This window comes from Drosophila elegans, unplaced genomic scaffold (assembly GCF_018152505.1).
Source record: "Drosophila elegans isolate 14027-0461.03 unplaced genomic scaffold, ASM1815250v1 contig_476, whole genome shotgun sequence".
NCBI lineage: Eukaryota > Metazoa > Arthropoda > Insecta > Diptera > Drosophilidae > Drosophila > Drosophila elegans.
The window spans coordinates 9,343,985-9,355,516 of NW_024545863.1; the positions used below are offsets into that span (position 1 = coordinate 9,343,985).

General features: G+C 42.5%; 4 protein-coding genes across 4 annotated transcripts; 2 read left to right on the forward strand and 2 right to left on the reverse strand.

The window, feature by feature from the left end:
- Positions 1-100: 100 nt before the first annotated feature.
- Positions 101-3,031, reverse strand: LOC108141050. Its single transcript, XM_017264197.2, has 3 exons — positions 2,515-3,031; positions 1,528-2,083; positions 101-1,433 (listed from the first exon to the last, which is right to left on the reverse strand). The coding sequence occupies exons 1-3, from the start codon at positions 2,974-2,976 to the stop codon at positions 277-279; spliced, it is 2,175 nt and encodes a 724-aa protein (XP_017119686.1). The 5' UTR covers positions 2,977-3,031; the 3' UTR covers positions 101-276.
- An 806-nt stretch (positions 3,032-3,837) lies between these two features.
- LOC108141218 lies at positions 3,838-6,340 on the forward strand. The gene is made up of 3 exons (XM_017264470.2): positions 3,838-4,831; positions 5,544-5,969; positions 6,032-6,340. The coding sequence occupies exons 1-3, from the start codon at positions 3,950-3,952 to the stop codon at positions 6,155-6,157; spliced, it is 1,434 nt and encodes a 477-aa protein (XP_017119959.1). The 5' UTR covers positions 3,838-3,949; the 3' UTR covers positions 6,158-6,340.
- Positions 6,341-7,724: 1,384 nt separating this feature from the next.
- LOC108141241 lies at positions 7,725-9,662 on the reverse strand. Its single transcript, XM_017264498.2, has 3 exons — positions 9,430-9,662; positions 8,941-9,357; positions 7,725-8,457 (listed from the first exon to the last, which is right to left on the reverse strand). The coding sequence occupies exons 1-3, from the start codon at positions 9,569-9,571 to the stop codon at positions 7,766-7,768; spliced, it is 1,251 nt and encodes a 416-aa protein (XP_017119987.1). The 5' UTR covers positions 9,572-9,662; the 3' UTR covers positions 7,725-7,765.
- Positions 9,663-9,883: 221 nt separating this feature from the next.
- On the forward strand, positions 9,884-11,384 carry LOC108141020 (acylphosphatase-2). Its single transcript, XM_017264101.2, has 4 exons — positions 9,884-10,299; positions 10,359-10,375; positions 11,004-11,113; positions 11,170-11,384. The coding sequence occupies exons 1-4, from the start codon at positions 10,077-10,079 to the stop codon at positions 11,285-11,287; spliced, it is 468 nt and encodes a 155-aa protein (XP_017119590.1). The 5' UTR covers positions 9,884-10,076; the 3' UTR covers positions 11,288-11,384.
- Positions 11,385-11,532: the final 148 nt, after the last annotated feature.

Here is an 11,532-nt window from a genome sequence, read left to right on the forward strand (position 1 = left end):
CCAACTAAAAATGGATTTGTACCTTACCATTATGACGAAAAATCAAGTCTTTACTAACCGATAAAATAGTTGGTTAAAAAACATTCAGAAACTTGAGCCACCCTGAGGCAAATCGCTAGGTTACTCAAACGGTCCGGCATTTGAACTCGATATATGTGAAACACAATGAAAGTACCTACAAGTTTATAAATTATCTGTTAGCTATTGTAGTTAATTATTTAACAACGCGATATAACTTAAAAATAAAAACTTATAAAGCTTATTTATAAAACATTCTTATGGAACTATGTACTCCAACTCCATCTCCTGTTTTACAGTACTTATTATCTCGTCCTCGCTAAGAGGCTCCAATTTGAGATTTTTCTTTGGTTCCGGTTCGGTATCGGTATCGGTCAAGATAATATTCGTACCCATTTTTATGAAATCTGGCGTGGGTCGTGGCAGCGCCACCAAGGCAGCAGGCAGTTCCGAAAAGAGATGCGATTCCAAGCGACTGAGAAGAGTGGTGCGGTAGAAGAGAGCCCGCAGCCGCTGTCGGAAAAGCTGAATGGGTGATGCAGATTCATTATAGTCGGATACGTGGGCAGCCGGACCCTGCTTGCGGCAATCTCCGGACAGAATGCACATTGCCCGAAACCCCATCATCGTGGACCAGTTAGGCGGCAAAAGTGGACTCTTTAAATCACACTTCTCGTCTGGCAGTTTTCTTATCATTATATTGTAACACTTGAGCAGTTCAGTTGGCATGGGGATGTTCTGCAGGAGCGAGCTTTGGATCGGTGGCTTATATGATAGGGCCCTGACCACATAGGCGAGATTGTAAGCATCCTTTGGAAGTGGAAAAATTGTGGGAAGTGTCAGCGGCAGATTGTAAGCGTACATAAAGAACTCGCACAACTCTATATCGACTTTCGACAACTTGGAAGAATTTTCTGCCTTTGAATCGATTTTAGCCTTTTTAGAAGGGGGCCTTCCCTTCCATGAGCCTTTTATCTGCTCAGCTATAGCCAATGATTCCGGGTCCTCTTGCCATTCCTGCAAACGCTGTGCCCAGTTTTCGGAAGTAATTACGGACATCTTCTTCGATCGTCGTCGAGGCAAATCTTCTACTTTTGCATTCGGGTTCTTTTCGAGGAATTTTTTTATGACCAGAAATCGGGTTCGACAGCTGGTCCGAGAGTGATTGCCTAGAAATGTAGCGCAGTTTAGCCACTGGGAGGCCCCATGCTGGGTGACAAAGCTCATCAACTGGGCGTCGTCCTGAACCGACCAGGAGTCGGTCTTGTTGCGCTGAGCCAAGACATTATGGTATCGAGTACGCAACTGCGTCAGCGATCGATTTGGGAAGAGGGTACGTGGAAAGCAGTGAAACTTGCCATTGTACTCCTCTACGGCGGCGAACAGCATCATATCCTCTTTCGTACTGAAGGCTTCTGCAAACACAGTGCCAATAAATAAGTAAAAATAAGTTTTCAATAGGGCAAAATGGAAAACGGAATCTATTTAGAGAGTATTCAGGATACCCACCGTGACTGATGCTGGGGTGCAGCACGTAGTAGTAACGCCCAATCAACGTCGACTTGGACCTGCCTGGAAAGTACTCCACAACCTTCTTCCAATTAATTACACCATTTGCCGTATTTTTCTCAGCCAACTCCCGGAGTTTGACGTTGTCCTCTTCGCTCCAGCGGGAGGTGGGCTTTGGATCAAGCAGATGACGAAGGGCGGTGTGGAAACGAATGAAGCACTGGTAGTCGGATCGCCGGTCTAATGACTTGGCTATTAGCTCCCAGTTTTGCATCCGGTTCGCAGAGGCCGCCGTCATCAGGATCTCGTCCTCCTCCGTCGACCAGTCGTCGCGCTTGAGGTCAGGGTGCAGGTAGACCCGCCACATCGTCTCACAGCTATACGGAGAGTGACGATACTCCACATCCAGGGTGCTAATTTGGTTCCAATCGACTGTGAAGCTCTCGTCTGCCGTGGCCAGCAGACTGACCAGAGTCTTTAGGTGCCGCTCGATTGGTTTTCGTTTCCGGCTGCCGCTGGGCGTTGTGCTGTTCCTCAAAGCAATATGGTCAAGTAACTGCAAAAAAAAAAAAAAATTAACATAAAAAATAACATTAAACAACACAATAATAATGTAGCATATGGGTAATTCTCTACTGTCCAATGCGACATTCGTACGCACTCAAACTGCAAAAAAACAAGCTCCAAATGTTTGTATTATTTTTACAAAAGGCAATTTTTTAAGCTCTTGATAAGTACTATAATTTGTGCTAAGACTGAGTTTGGGCAATTGTTGGTTTTCAGGATATTAACAAAAATCTTAGCTACACAGACAGAATTGATTTTATTGAAAACACTGATTTCAGCAAAACGTGATCGAAGATTTAATGAAATTAATTTTAAAACGCTATAAATTAATAGTAAATAGTAAATAAAATTGCAGTCTCCAAAATTTGAACAAAATCTGAATCATTTCGAAATGCCATATCCCATAACAGACCTGCTCACCTGTTGTTTGATACCCATGATCACGTTCTTCTTGTCCAGCAATGTCCATACGTGGCGAGAGTGCATGTCGAAGTCGGTGGGAAACATTTCCGTGTGACAACGCGCCTCGTAGTCTTCGTTGTTGGGGCAGCTCCGTCCATCGATGTCTCGAAAGAATAGGTTGCCTTTAAAGCGGAACGTACCCTTCCGCAGGATGGCCCCGCTCCGGTTGATGGAGTCCTGTCCGAACTGGGAGCGTGGCCTTAGGCGGCGCACCAGGATCTCCTCGTTTCGGGCGAAGCGGGCCCGCACTGTTTGCAGAACGGCCAGGATTTGTGCACGGACTTGCAGGAGCCGTCTCTGCATCTCCTGATTCAGCATCAGTGCGTTGGCATCACTTGGTTCCACGGTAGTCTGAAGCAGGGCGGCGATCTCGGCCAGCAGCTGCTGCTGGCTCAGCCGCAAATCCCCCACATCGCTCATCCTGCTTTGTTTGTTTTGATTACTTTACCAGGGAATGCGAATCCGCAATATGGCGATGGACTAAACGCCCCGGAACACTACCGCAAGTTTCCTATCGATTATCGATATCGATGGGCTGTTTATACCCTCTTCCCACAAAGTGCATCCGTGTGAAACAGATGTGAATTTTAACATATATGGAGCTCCGATTCTGAGCTGAACAGCTGCGGCTCATTAACATAAATAATCAATTAATTAATTATAATTGAATAATTAAAAACAAAGATTGTTGAAGTGGGTACTGCAAAAGTAATCTGAGTAATTTACCAACTTTAAACTGTTATACAACCGCAAAACCTTAGGTTGTACCTGATTTTATTGACAGTTAAATCCGCATAATTGTGCATACCTCTTCCTTTAGCAGTCTCCAGTTTGCAATTTTTCCTTGACATCATTTTTTACGTTTTCGATGAGAATTCTATTTTTTCACTCTCAAGAGGATGGGAAGACACTATAAAACGCATTCTGCCTAATGTATTATTTATCCTTCTAATATTAGATAAAAATATAAGTCTCGAAAATTCAAAAAAAAAAAACGATATTTCCCTGTTTTTTTCATTATATCTTTATTGTCGCCAACTTCGACCTATCTATTCGTTATCAAGACTCTAAATTTAGAAAATTTTAAAATTATCGGAGGTCAAGGCTTTTCGAAAGTTTATCCAATACCCGTTACTTATTAAACCACTTTTAATTTTTTTTATTTTTAATGCGTCATTTAGCTTTATGGGAGTTCCTGTGTGGATTAGGCTAAATGGGACTTAATGCGTCAATGAAATCAGGCTATAAGATGGAAATCAGCAGCGACCGATGACACTGCCTATCGCTAATCGTCTATCGGTGCTGCTCAAGGAAACAACAAAAGAGAACAGAGAGAAAAAACGCGTAGTAGCAACTTAATTAACAAAATTTGGGGTGAATGCGATAGCATAACATGGACGATGTCCCGGTCAAGGTAGTTGAGCGCTACAAACCTCCGCCAGCCATATTCCACCTGCCGCAGACAACCGTCAACCGACTGTCGCAGTTCCGGGAAGACTTCTACACGGATCATCCGGATTACCAGTATGACGGTCAGCTGGAGCGGGCTGTGGTGAGTCAGGCGCATCGATGGCGCCAACTGCGTCGCCAGCAACGTGAAGAGCGCGTCAGTCGCCAGGAGCGCCGCAAGGAGGCCGGCCAACGGGCGTTGGAAGCCAAGCAGAGGGAAATGCTCGGAGCAGTTGACTATCCCAGTACGGAGGACCTGTCGTCGGACACGGAGGAGGAGGAGGAAAAGGAGCAGACACCTCCACCTCCGACCACAGAGTCACAAGACTCCCCGCCCGACGCAAAGTCCACTGGCGTGTGCAATTTCCACAACATCTTGCAACCCACCATATTGAGCACCACTCCTGTGGCCAGTCCGCAGACGCTGCACAAGCGGAACAGCAGCCTGAACTACGCTGACTTCGAGTACAACATGAACTCCACGCCCTTCGACAACATCGAGCTGAAGACCATCAACGATCTGGACATACTGGCCCAAGTGCTGCACCAGACGCAACTCGAGGAGCGCAGGGATCAGCAGCAGCAGCAGCAGCAGCAAGAGAATCGCCCCGAGGAGGAGCAGCCTCATCGGGATGTGCCAGTTCCAGTGGAGCTAACGATGACCACGCTGGCGGAGACCAAAGCGACGCTCGACAGCGTCAATTTCCATGTTCACTGTGATGATGAGGGCAGGTGCGAGTCCAACCACATTCCAGCCACGCCCCACCTGACGCCCATGTTCAGCGCTTCCGCCCAACAGCAGCTGCACAATCCGGAGCACTACCAGGTGGGACACTATTGAGTAGTAACTCCGATCAAATTCCTGGCTAGATATTTGCCTTGGGCTCAGAACGATTGACTTTATTCTGTTAACCTGTTTGCAATCGCTATTTTATTATCAATTCGTTTATAGTTTGCATCCACAGTTCAGATAAATCCATATTAATACTAAAATTTAAATAAAAGAGGAAGTACTCTGTTTATTAACTGTTTGTTTGAATGTTATCAATTTTTATTGGAGGAAAATAAAATCAGAATTTGGTTATTTCGTTTCCTAACGACAACAATTATATATTATATTTATTTAAAATATCTTCTTATGTCAGACGGTCAAATTGTAAAAAAGAAAAAATGTTTGGTTTATTTTAATTTGGGAATAAACTTTTCTTTTCCCTTATTTATTAAAAAAAACAATTCAAGCTATCGCAAACACCAAGAATACCAAACGAGGGCACCAAAATCATTGTTGTTCAGTGTAACTTTATTTAATCTTATGTATTGTGAAAGTTGTGAAATGAATTCGAGCTTTAGTAGAGCAATGGTTTCTTAGTCAATAATATATTGTTCATACATTTTTGTTAGTTGCTAAATGGTTGCTAAAATAAATCATGCATTGCATATAATATGTTTCTAACAGTCTTTGAAAAGTCTTTTCTGAACATATCTCTTTAAGGCAAGGAGCTCGTGCGATATTATCTAATAAATGGCTATCATTGCAGTTTTACCACATTCAGGGCCACCAGCCACTCTACTCCCCGCAGCAGCACACTTTCCAGCATCAAACTAATACAGACAACTACTACTTCAACGGATTCGGTACGCCCAACCATTTGATGGCGCCTCCAGCGCCTTCCTCCGTGCTGACCCTGAGCAAATCGGAGGACGAGGCTGCCACCAAGTCGCGCAGTGTTCCCGACATCCTGCGGGAGCTGAAGACGGAGCTGCAACAGGCGGAGAAGCGACGAACGCGCCTGCACAGCCACAACGAGGAACAGCAGCCAAAGATGGAGGTGGCGGTGGACAGGAACTCCTTCAAGGAGCTGGCAGGACCGGCACAGAAGATGGCTCAACGAATCAGCTCCATGGGCTTTCCTCTGGAGCGGGTGGCCAAGGTAGTAAGCCTGTGCGGCATTGATGATAAAAAGGTAAGACCCTTAACGAACTCTTGCAAGAGACAGTCACTGGAAATATGTTATGTTCTTCCCAGATTATCGAACACCTCATCCCACTGAGCGAGCTCATAGACCTGGGCTTTGACGAATCGAAAATCTCAGAGGCGCTTCTTAGGTTCAACAATAACAAGGACAAGGCGCTGGACTACCTAATAAACTAGTTCAATTCAGGGCAAACCTTTTGATACGGCCAGCTTTTCCCCTACGCCCGCATCCCTCGCCTAATCAGCTAAATGTATTTCTAATTATTAAAAGTTCTCGTGAGATATTCCTTACTTAAGTAAGTTCGGAGTCGAATGCTTCAGAATCCTCAGCTGCAAAATAAATATAAGACCGTAAAGTAAGCACGCAAAAATCTTTAAAAAATTATTTCCAAATTTTAAGAGGCTTAAACAACAGTTTTTTTGTCTTTGTTAAAAAACTTAAAGCTCTTAAGTTTGTTAGGGGAAGATTGCAGTTTAAAATTGTATATCGTTAGCGATACTTATTTTCTGCGTTTAATCCTATTTAAGTCGCATATAAGTACTAAGCCTCTTCGTAAAGTCCATTACCGACTTTGCAATTGAAATGGTATGAGTAGGATTGGCCAGTTTCTCCTAAGTGGGGTTAGTACTGTAAAGTATGGGAAAACCTGGTAGCAATAATGATCGTAGACTGTTTTCTCATTTGTAGTTCAACTAGATAGGTAGATGAAAAATCTGCGAATTAATTAAATATATACTTCCTTTTTTTAATACGGTTTCCACAGGTATCTATTAACTATCTTTAAAATAAAAAATATATGGTTTAATAACGTTTTGATCCGCTGAGCTGGAATAGGAATATATTCACGCCGAGTTATATTTTTGTTTTTTAATTTATACGAATATACTTTTAAATGTAGTATTTGATTAATATTTCAGAATATTTTTTTTTCCATATGAGAAAATGTTTCTTAAAAATGTATAAGTATAAAATTTGTTTTTATTTAAAAACGAGGACAGAAGCTAACATTGGCAAGCCGAAGTTTTATTACCATTGCCGAAATAGCTTGTATACTGCGCCAACTATCCTGAAAAGTATAAAATTGTAAGCGATTTCATCCTGTTGTTTCTATGGAAGCTATAGGATGCAGACGTCCGATCGGCACGCGCTTTTACCCTGATCCAGGTATATATGTATATACAAAATAATAATAGCTGCGTAAACTTGTTTTAGGACGACTGTGAAAGTTTCAGATCGCTAGCTTTTAAACTGAGTTCGCAAAACGGTATTGAAACAGAAAAACGGGCATGGCTATATCGACTACCCTACTGATCCTGAGGGTATTATAAGGAGACATTTCCGACCCAATAAAGTATATATGCTCAGCATCACAAGAAGAGTTAATCTAGCCGTGTCCGTCAGTCAGTCCGTCCGCCTCCCAGCTTTAAAGCTATCTGCATAAGACTTTACCAAAAAATGACTGATAATGAATGAATCGAAGGGGTAATACTTTTATCCCGGCATTTGCTCTGACATTGCTATAACCAAACTGTACACATATTATATATTACAACAGAGCAATATGAAGAGAACGTCCGCAAACTTGATGTTTATTATCTAAGAATTAATCTGACTGTAGAAAAATAGCCAATACTTTAAAATGCCCTTAATTTGATTAATTCCAACCGGGAATGTTGCGGTTGAGCAAGTTGGCACTCATGGGAAAGCTGGTGCCAATTAGGGGGGGATATTTCTAGATAAGTCTACACCATAATTCTAAAGTTTATTAATGTAACATATACAATTTAATTCATGCCCAGCATAAGCAGATTAATGGCGTGTTCTACATTTCCATCGGATATTTCCAAAAAATTAACGTTTTGTGTGTGATTGATGAAGCCCATGGCGGCCATGGTGCGCAGTTGTTCGGTGAAGCGATGTCGGCGATAGCACCGTGGCAGCACATCGCTGTCGTCGCCACCATCATCCTCGTCATCCACATCGTCGGCCGTTGGTGGGGCGAGTGACTCAGGGACGGGGGCCACTGCGGCGGACTCCACGTCCATGGTCTCCACCGGTGACGGTTGCTGCTGTGCCAGCGATTGAAAAGCGCGGGCCAGTTCATTGCGGAACAGCTCTGAGGAGATGGAACCGCTGCCACTGGGTCCACTGCTGCTTCCTGCTCCGCTTCCCAATCCTCCCCCAACTGCTGCCAGTGGCGCCGTAGTGGTCCTTGGCCTCTCATCACCCTGCAGCGCCTCGTCCGCATTTCGCTGGGCAATGTTCGACAGTGAGTTGAACGAGGTGACGTTGGCCAATGCGTTGGCCAGCTGCTGGCGGCTGATCTGCCGGATGTTGGCCATCTCATCACGCCGATTGGCGGCAGCCGCAGCTGCTACGGCGGTGCTGCTGCTGCCGCCACTGCTGCTACTTCCTGCTCCCAGCGAGTTCTCCTCCTCTGACGAAGTCGTCGACTCTGAGGCAGCCTGTTCTTGAACTGAAAAGGGGCAATATTGTAAGTAAATGAGAAAGAAAGTTTGCTTCGACAAGCCGAATTTGGACTTGATTATTCTTGATAAAACTCAAGATATATGGCTTAAATGGCAGAACAACATATTAATTAAGAAACTGCGTGATATATGCGCGTGCTTCCAATAGGGTACATGAAAAAAAACAACAAAGAAAGCCAACTTCGGGAAGCCGAAGGGTATATACCCTTGCAGCTATTGCAAAAATGAAATGTTCTTGAAAACCATTAAAATGATCATTTACTTGCGTATATGTTTAAAAACATTGAAGCTATGATGATTTACAGCTCAATTATTCGATAGTTCCTATGGCAGCTATATGATAACTATATGCTATAGTCGTCCGATCCGGCTCGTACCGGCAAAACAAAAACATTGTACCCTCTGCACGGGTGTATCTTATGCCCTCGTCGGGATTTACAATGAAAGTCTGCAAAAGAATGTGTTCTTACACTGGGTGGCTGAGCTGTTCCTGGCCAGCTCCTTGCGAATGGTGTCCACGATGAAGGGAGCCGCCTCGCAGATGAGTGGGTAATCCTTGACCAGGTTCTGGACCACCTCCGGCTCGTGCAACATATTGAAGAGCACCGAATCGCGGATGAGTGCCTGGGCGCCCAGATTGCGCCTGAATTCCGGATATTCGGCGAGTATCTTTTGCAGGATGTTGAATCGCGAGGTCACGCTGATCTGCAGGTGCGACGTCAGCGAGAACAGCTCCTGGATGTGTTTGGTGTTGATCTCGGAGGCTGCTGGCGGCACATAGGGCGAGTAGCGTTTGGTTTTCCGGAAGCAGTGGATCACGGCGTTGGGCTGCAGCGACCTGCTAAGGGTGTCGGCATCCTCCAGCACTCGTCCATGGTGGATGATCTCTGCAAGTGCGCAGCAGATGACTTAGCACAATGGAGACAACGGGCGGCTCTTTGACTCGCAGGTTCACTCACCCAGTTCATTGGCGTCGAACTGCAGCTGCATCTCCTTGGTCACCAGCGCCTTCAAATAGGCCACATCTCGCTCCAAGTCGATGTTGTGCAGCGGATGCACATCGCTCAACTTGTTCTTGAGCAGCGCGTACAGAGTGTGCATAGTGCGATTAAGTAACTTGCGCGTAAAATTCGTACTTTACTATATTTTGTTTAGCTGATTTTTGTTTTGTTCGAAGGCAGGTCGGAACTGGTTCCAACGGATCGCCCTGGCATCAGGGTGACCAGATTCGATGACTAAACCACGTCAGAGATGGCAGTTTAAAAGGCCCTTTTAAAACGCAAGTGCCGTAAATTGTTTTGTAATTTATTACATTATTATTACAATTTATTACAAATTAAATAGTAAATATATTTATAACAAATTTCATATCTTTGGTGCAGCCATTTTAAATTATTTTAATATCTTAGTTTTTACGCCGCTTAATTAAAGAAACAAATTAAAATATGTTTCGTACAAGTGAACAGTTGAATATATGAGACTGAAGGTGTTGCAAACATCTTCATAGAATCGAATCGAAACTTTTGCCGTCTATCGACCTATCGCTTATTGACAGTTAAGCGCTGTAAATATCTTAAACATATAAATAATACAATTTTGATTGATCATGGCCTCCGCCGGAACTCAGACAGAGAAAAAGCGTAGGGTAACGCTTCCTCCTTCGACACCATCAGATAAAAGTAAAGACACTAAAGAAATTCCCCAAAACGAAAAAAATGAAGATACAACGAGAATTTCTGGAAATGAGTTTAAAAAAAAAGAGCCCACACGAGAGAGTCCTAATGAGCCGATCCTCAGATGCCAATTTGAAGTGTTTGGGATAGTGCAAGGTATGTGTCCGCATACTAAAACGCTTAATTCAAATAATTGTTTTGCAATACCTCTGCAGGAGTTTCCTTTCGAATGGTAAGAGCTCGATATGTGGCAAACTAATTAGTCCTTATACCAGAGAAGTTAGATTGCAATATTGTTTTGTGCGTGAATTGCATGCAGTTTATAAAATTTGAAAAAAGGCTTCTTATTTATATATTCATACAATGTACATATATTAACTTATTATCTTATAATACACGCGCCTGCGGTCATAACAATAGAAGTTGGCGAAGTAAAGTGCTCAAAAGCATAATTTTAAGGCATAGAAACCCTTTTTTTCGTTACCAGTAAACAAAATATGTTTAAAATTAATTTGACATTTTTTTAGTTCTTCAAAAAAAATTTAATCTGTTTATAATTCTGTAAAATTCTCTTTTCAACTGTAGTAAATAATTTTCAATAAATTTATTTTTAATATCTTACCTATGTTTTAAATAAAAAAAATTAAAAAATTTTTCTTTTTCAATAATTTTTTTAATATTTTAAAATATTTATATGATAATAGTGAATCTTTCTATGTGTCCCATTTAGTGTATAGTATAAGCTTCATGAAATTTTTTTCAAAACTAGTTTTGGTTGTTATTTCTATAAGTTAAAAAACTAAAATTTCAAGACCGCAACTACCAATATCTCTTGTTTAAGCCCGTCTCAAACTTTCTAGTATACCTTACGAAGGGCCCAGAAGCTCGGAGTTCGCGGGTGGTGTAAAAACACTACCGATAACACTGTTAAGGGCGAAATTCAAGCATATAGGCACTCCTTTGAGTCCATGTAAGTGCTCTTATTTGTATTAACCGATGTTTCTAAATATAAGGTTTATTCCACAGGCGCCTCTGGCTAAAGCATACCGGCAGCCCCACCAGTCGAATCGACAAGTGCATCTTCAGTGAAACGACTGAAATCCCAGAGTTCACATTCGGCAACTTCTCAATTGTGGTGGATTAGTTAGTTGTATAAGGACATTTCAATTCTATTATTTTAGTCTTGTCTTACTAACGGTTATTTTTTGTTTGCATGTGAATTACAAACTTTTTAAAGTTGGTGGATAATACGAGTTATAACTTTAGGGGCTACAACCTTTTTTCTAACGCTGGGAGTATTAATAGGTTAATGGATAGAATCGAACCGTTGTCGAAAAAAGATTATTAATGCTTTATAGTTTTGGTAGAGAATGTATGTAAACAAATTTT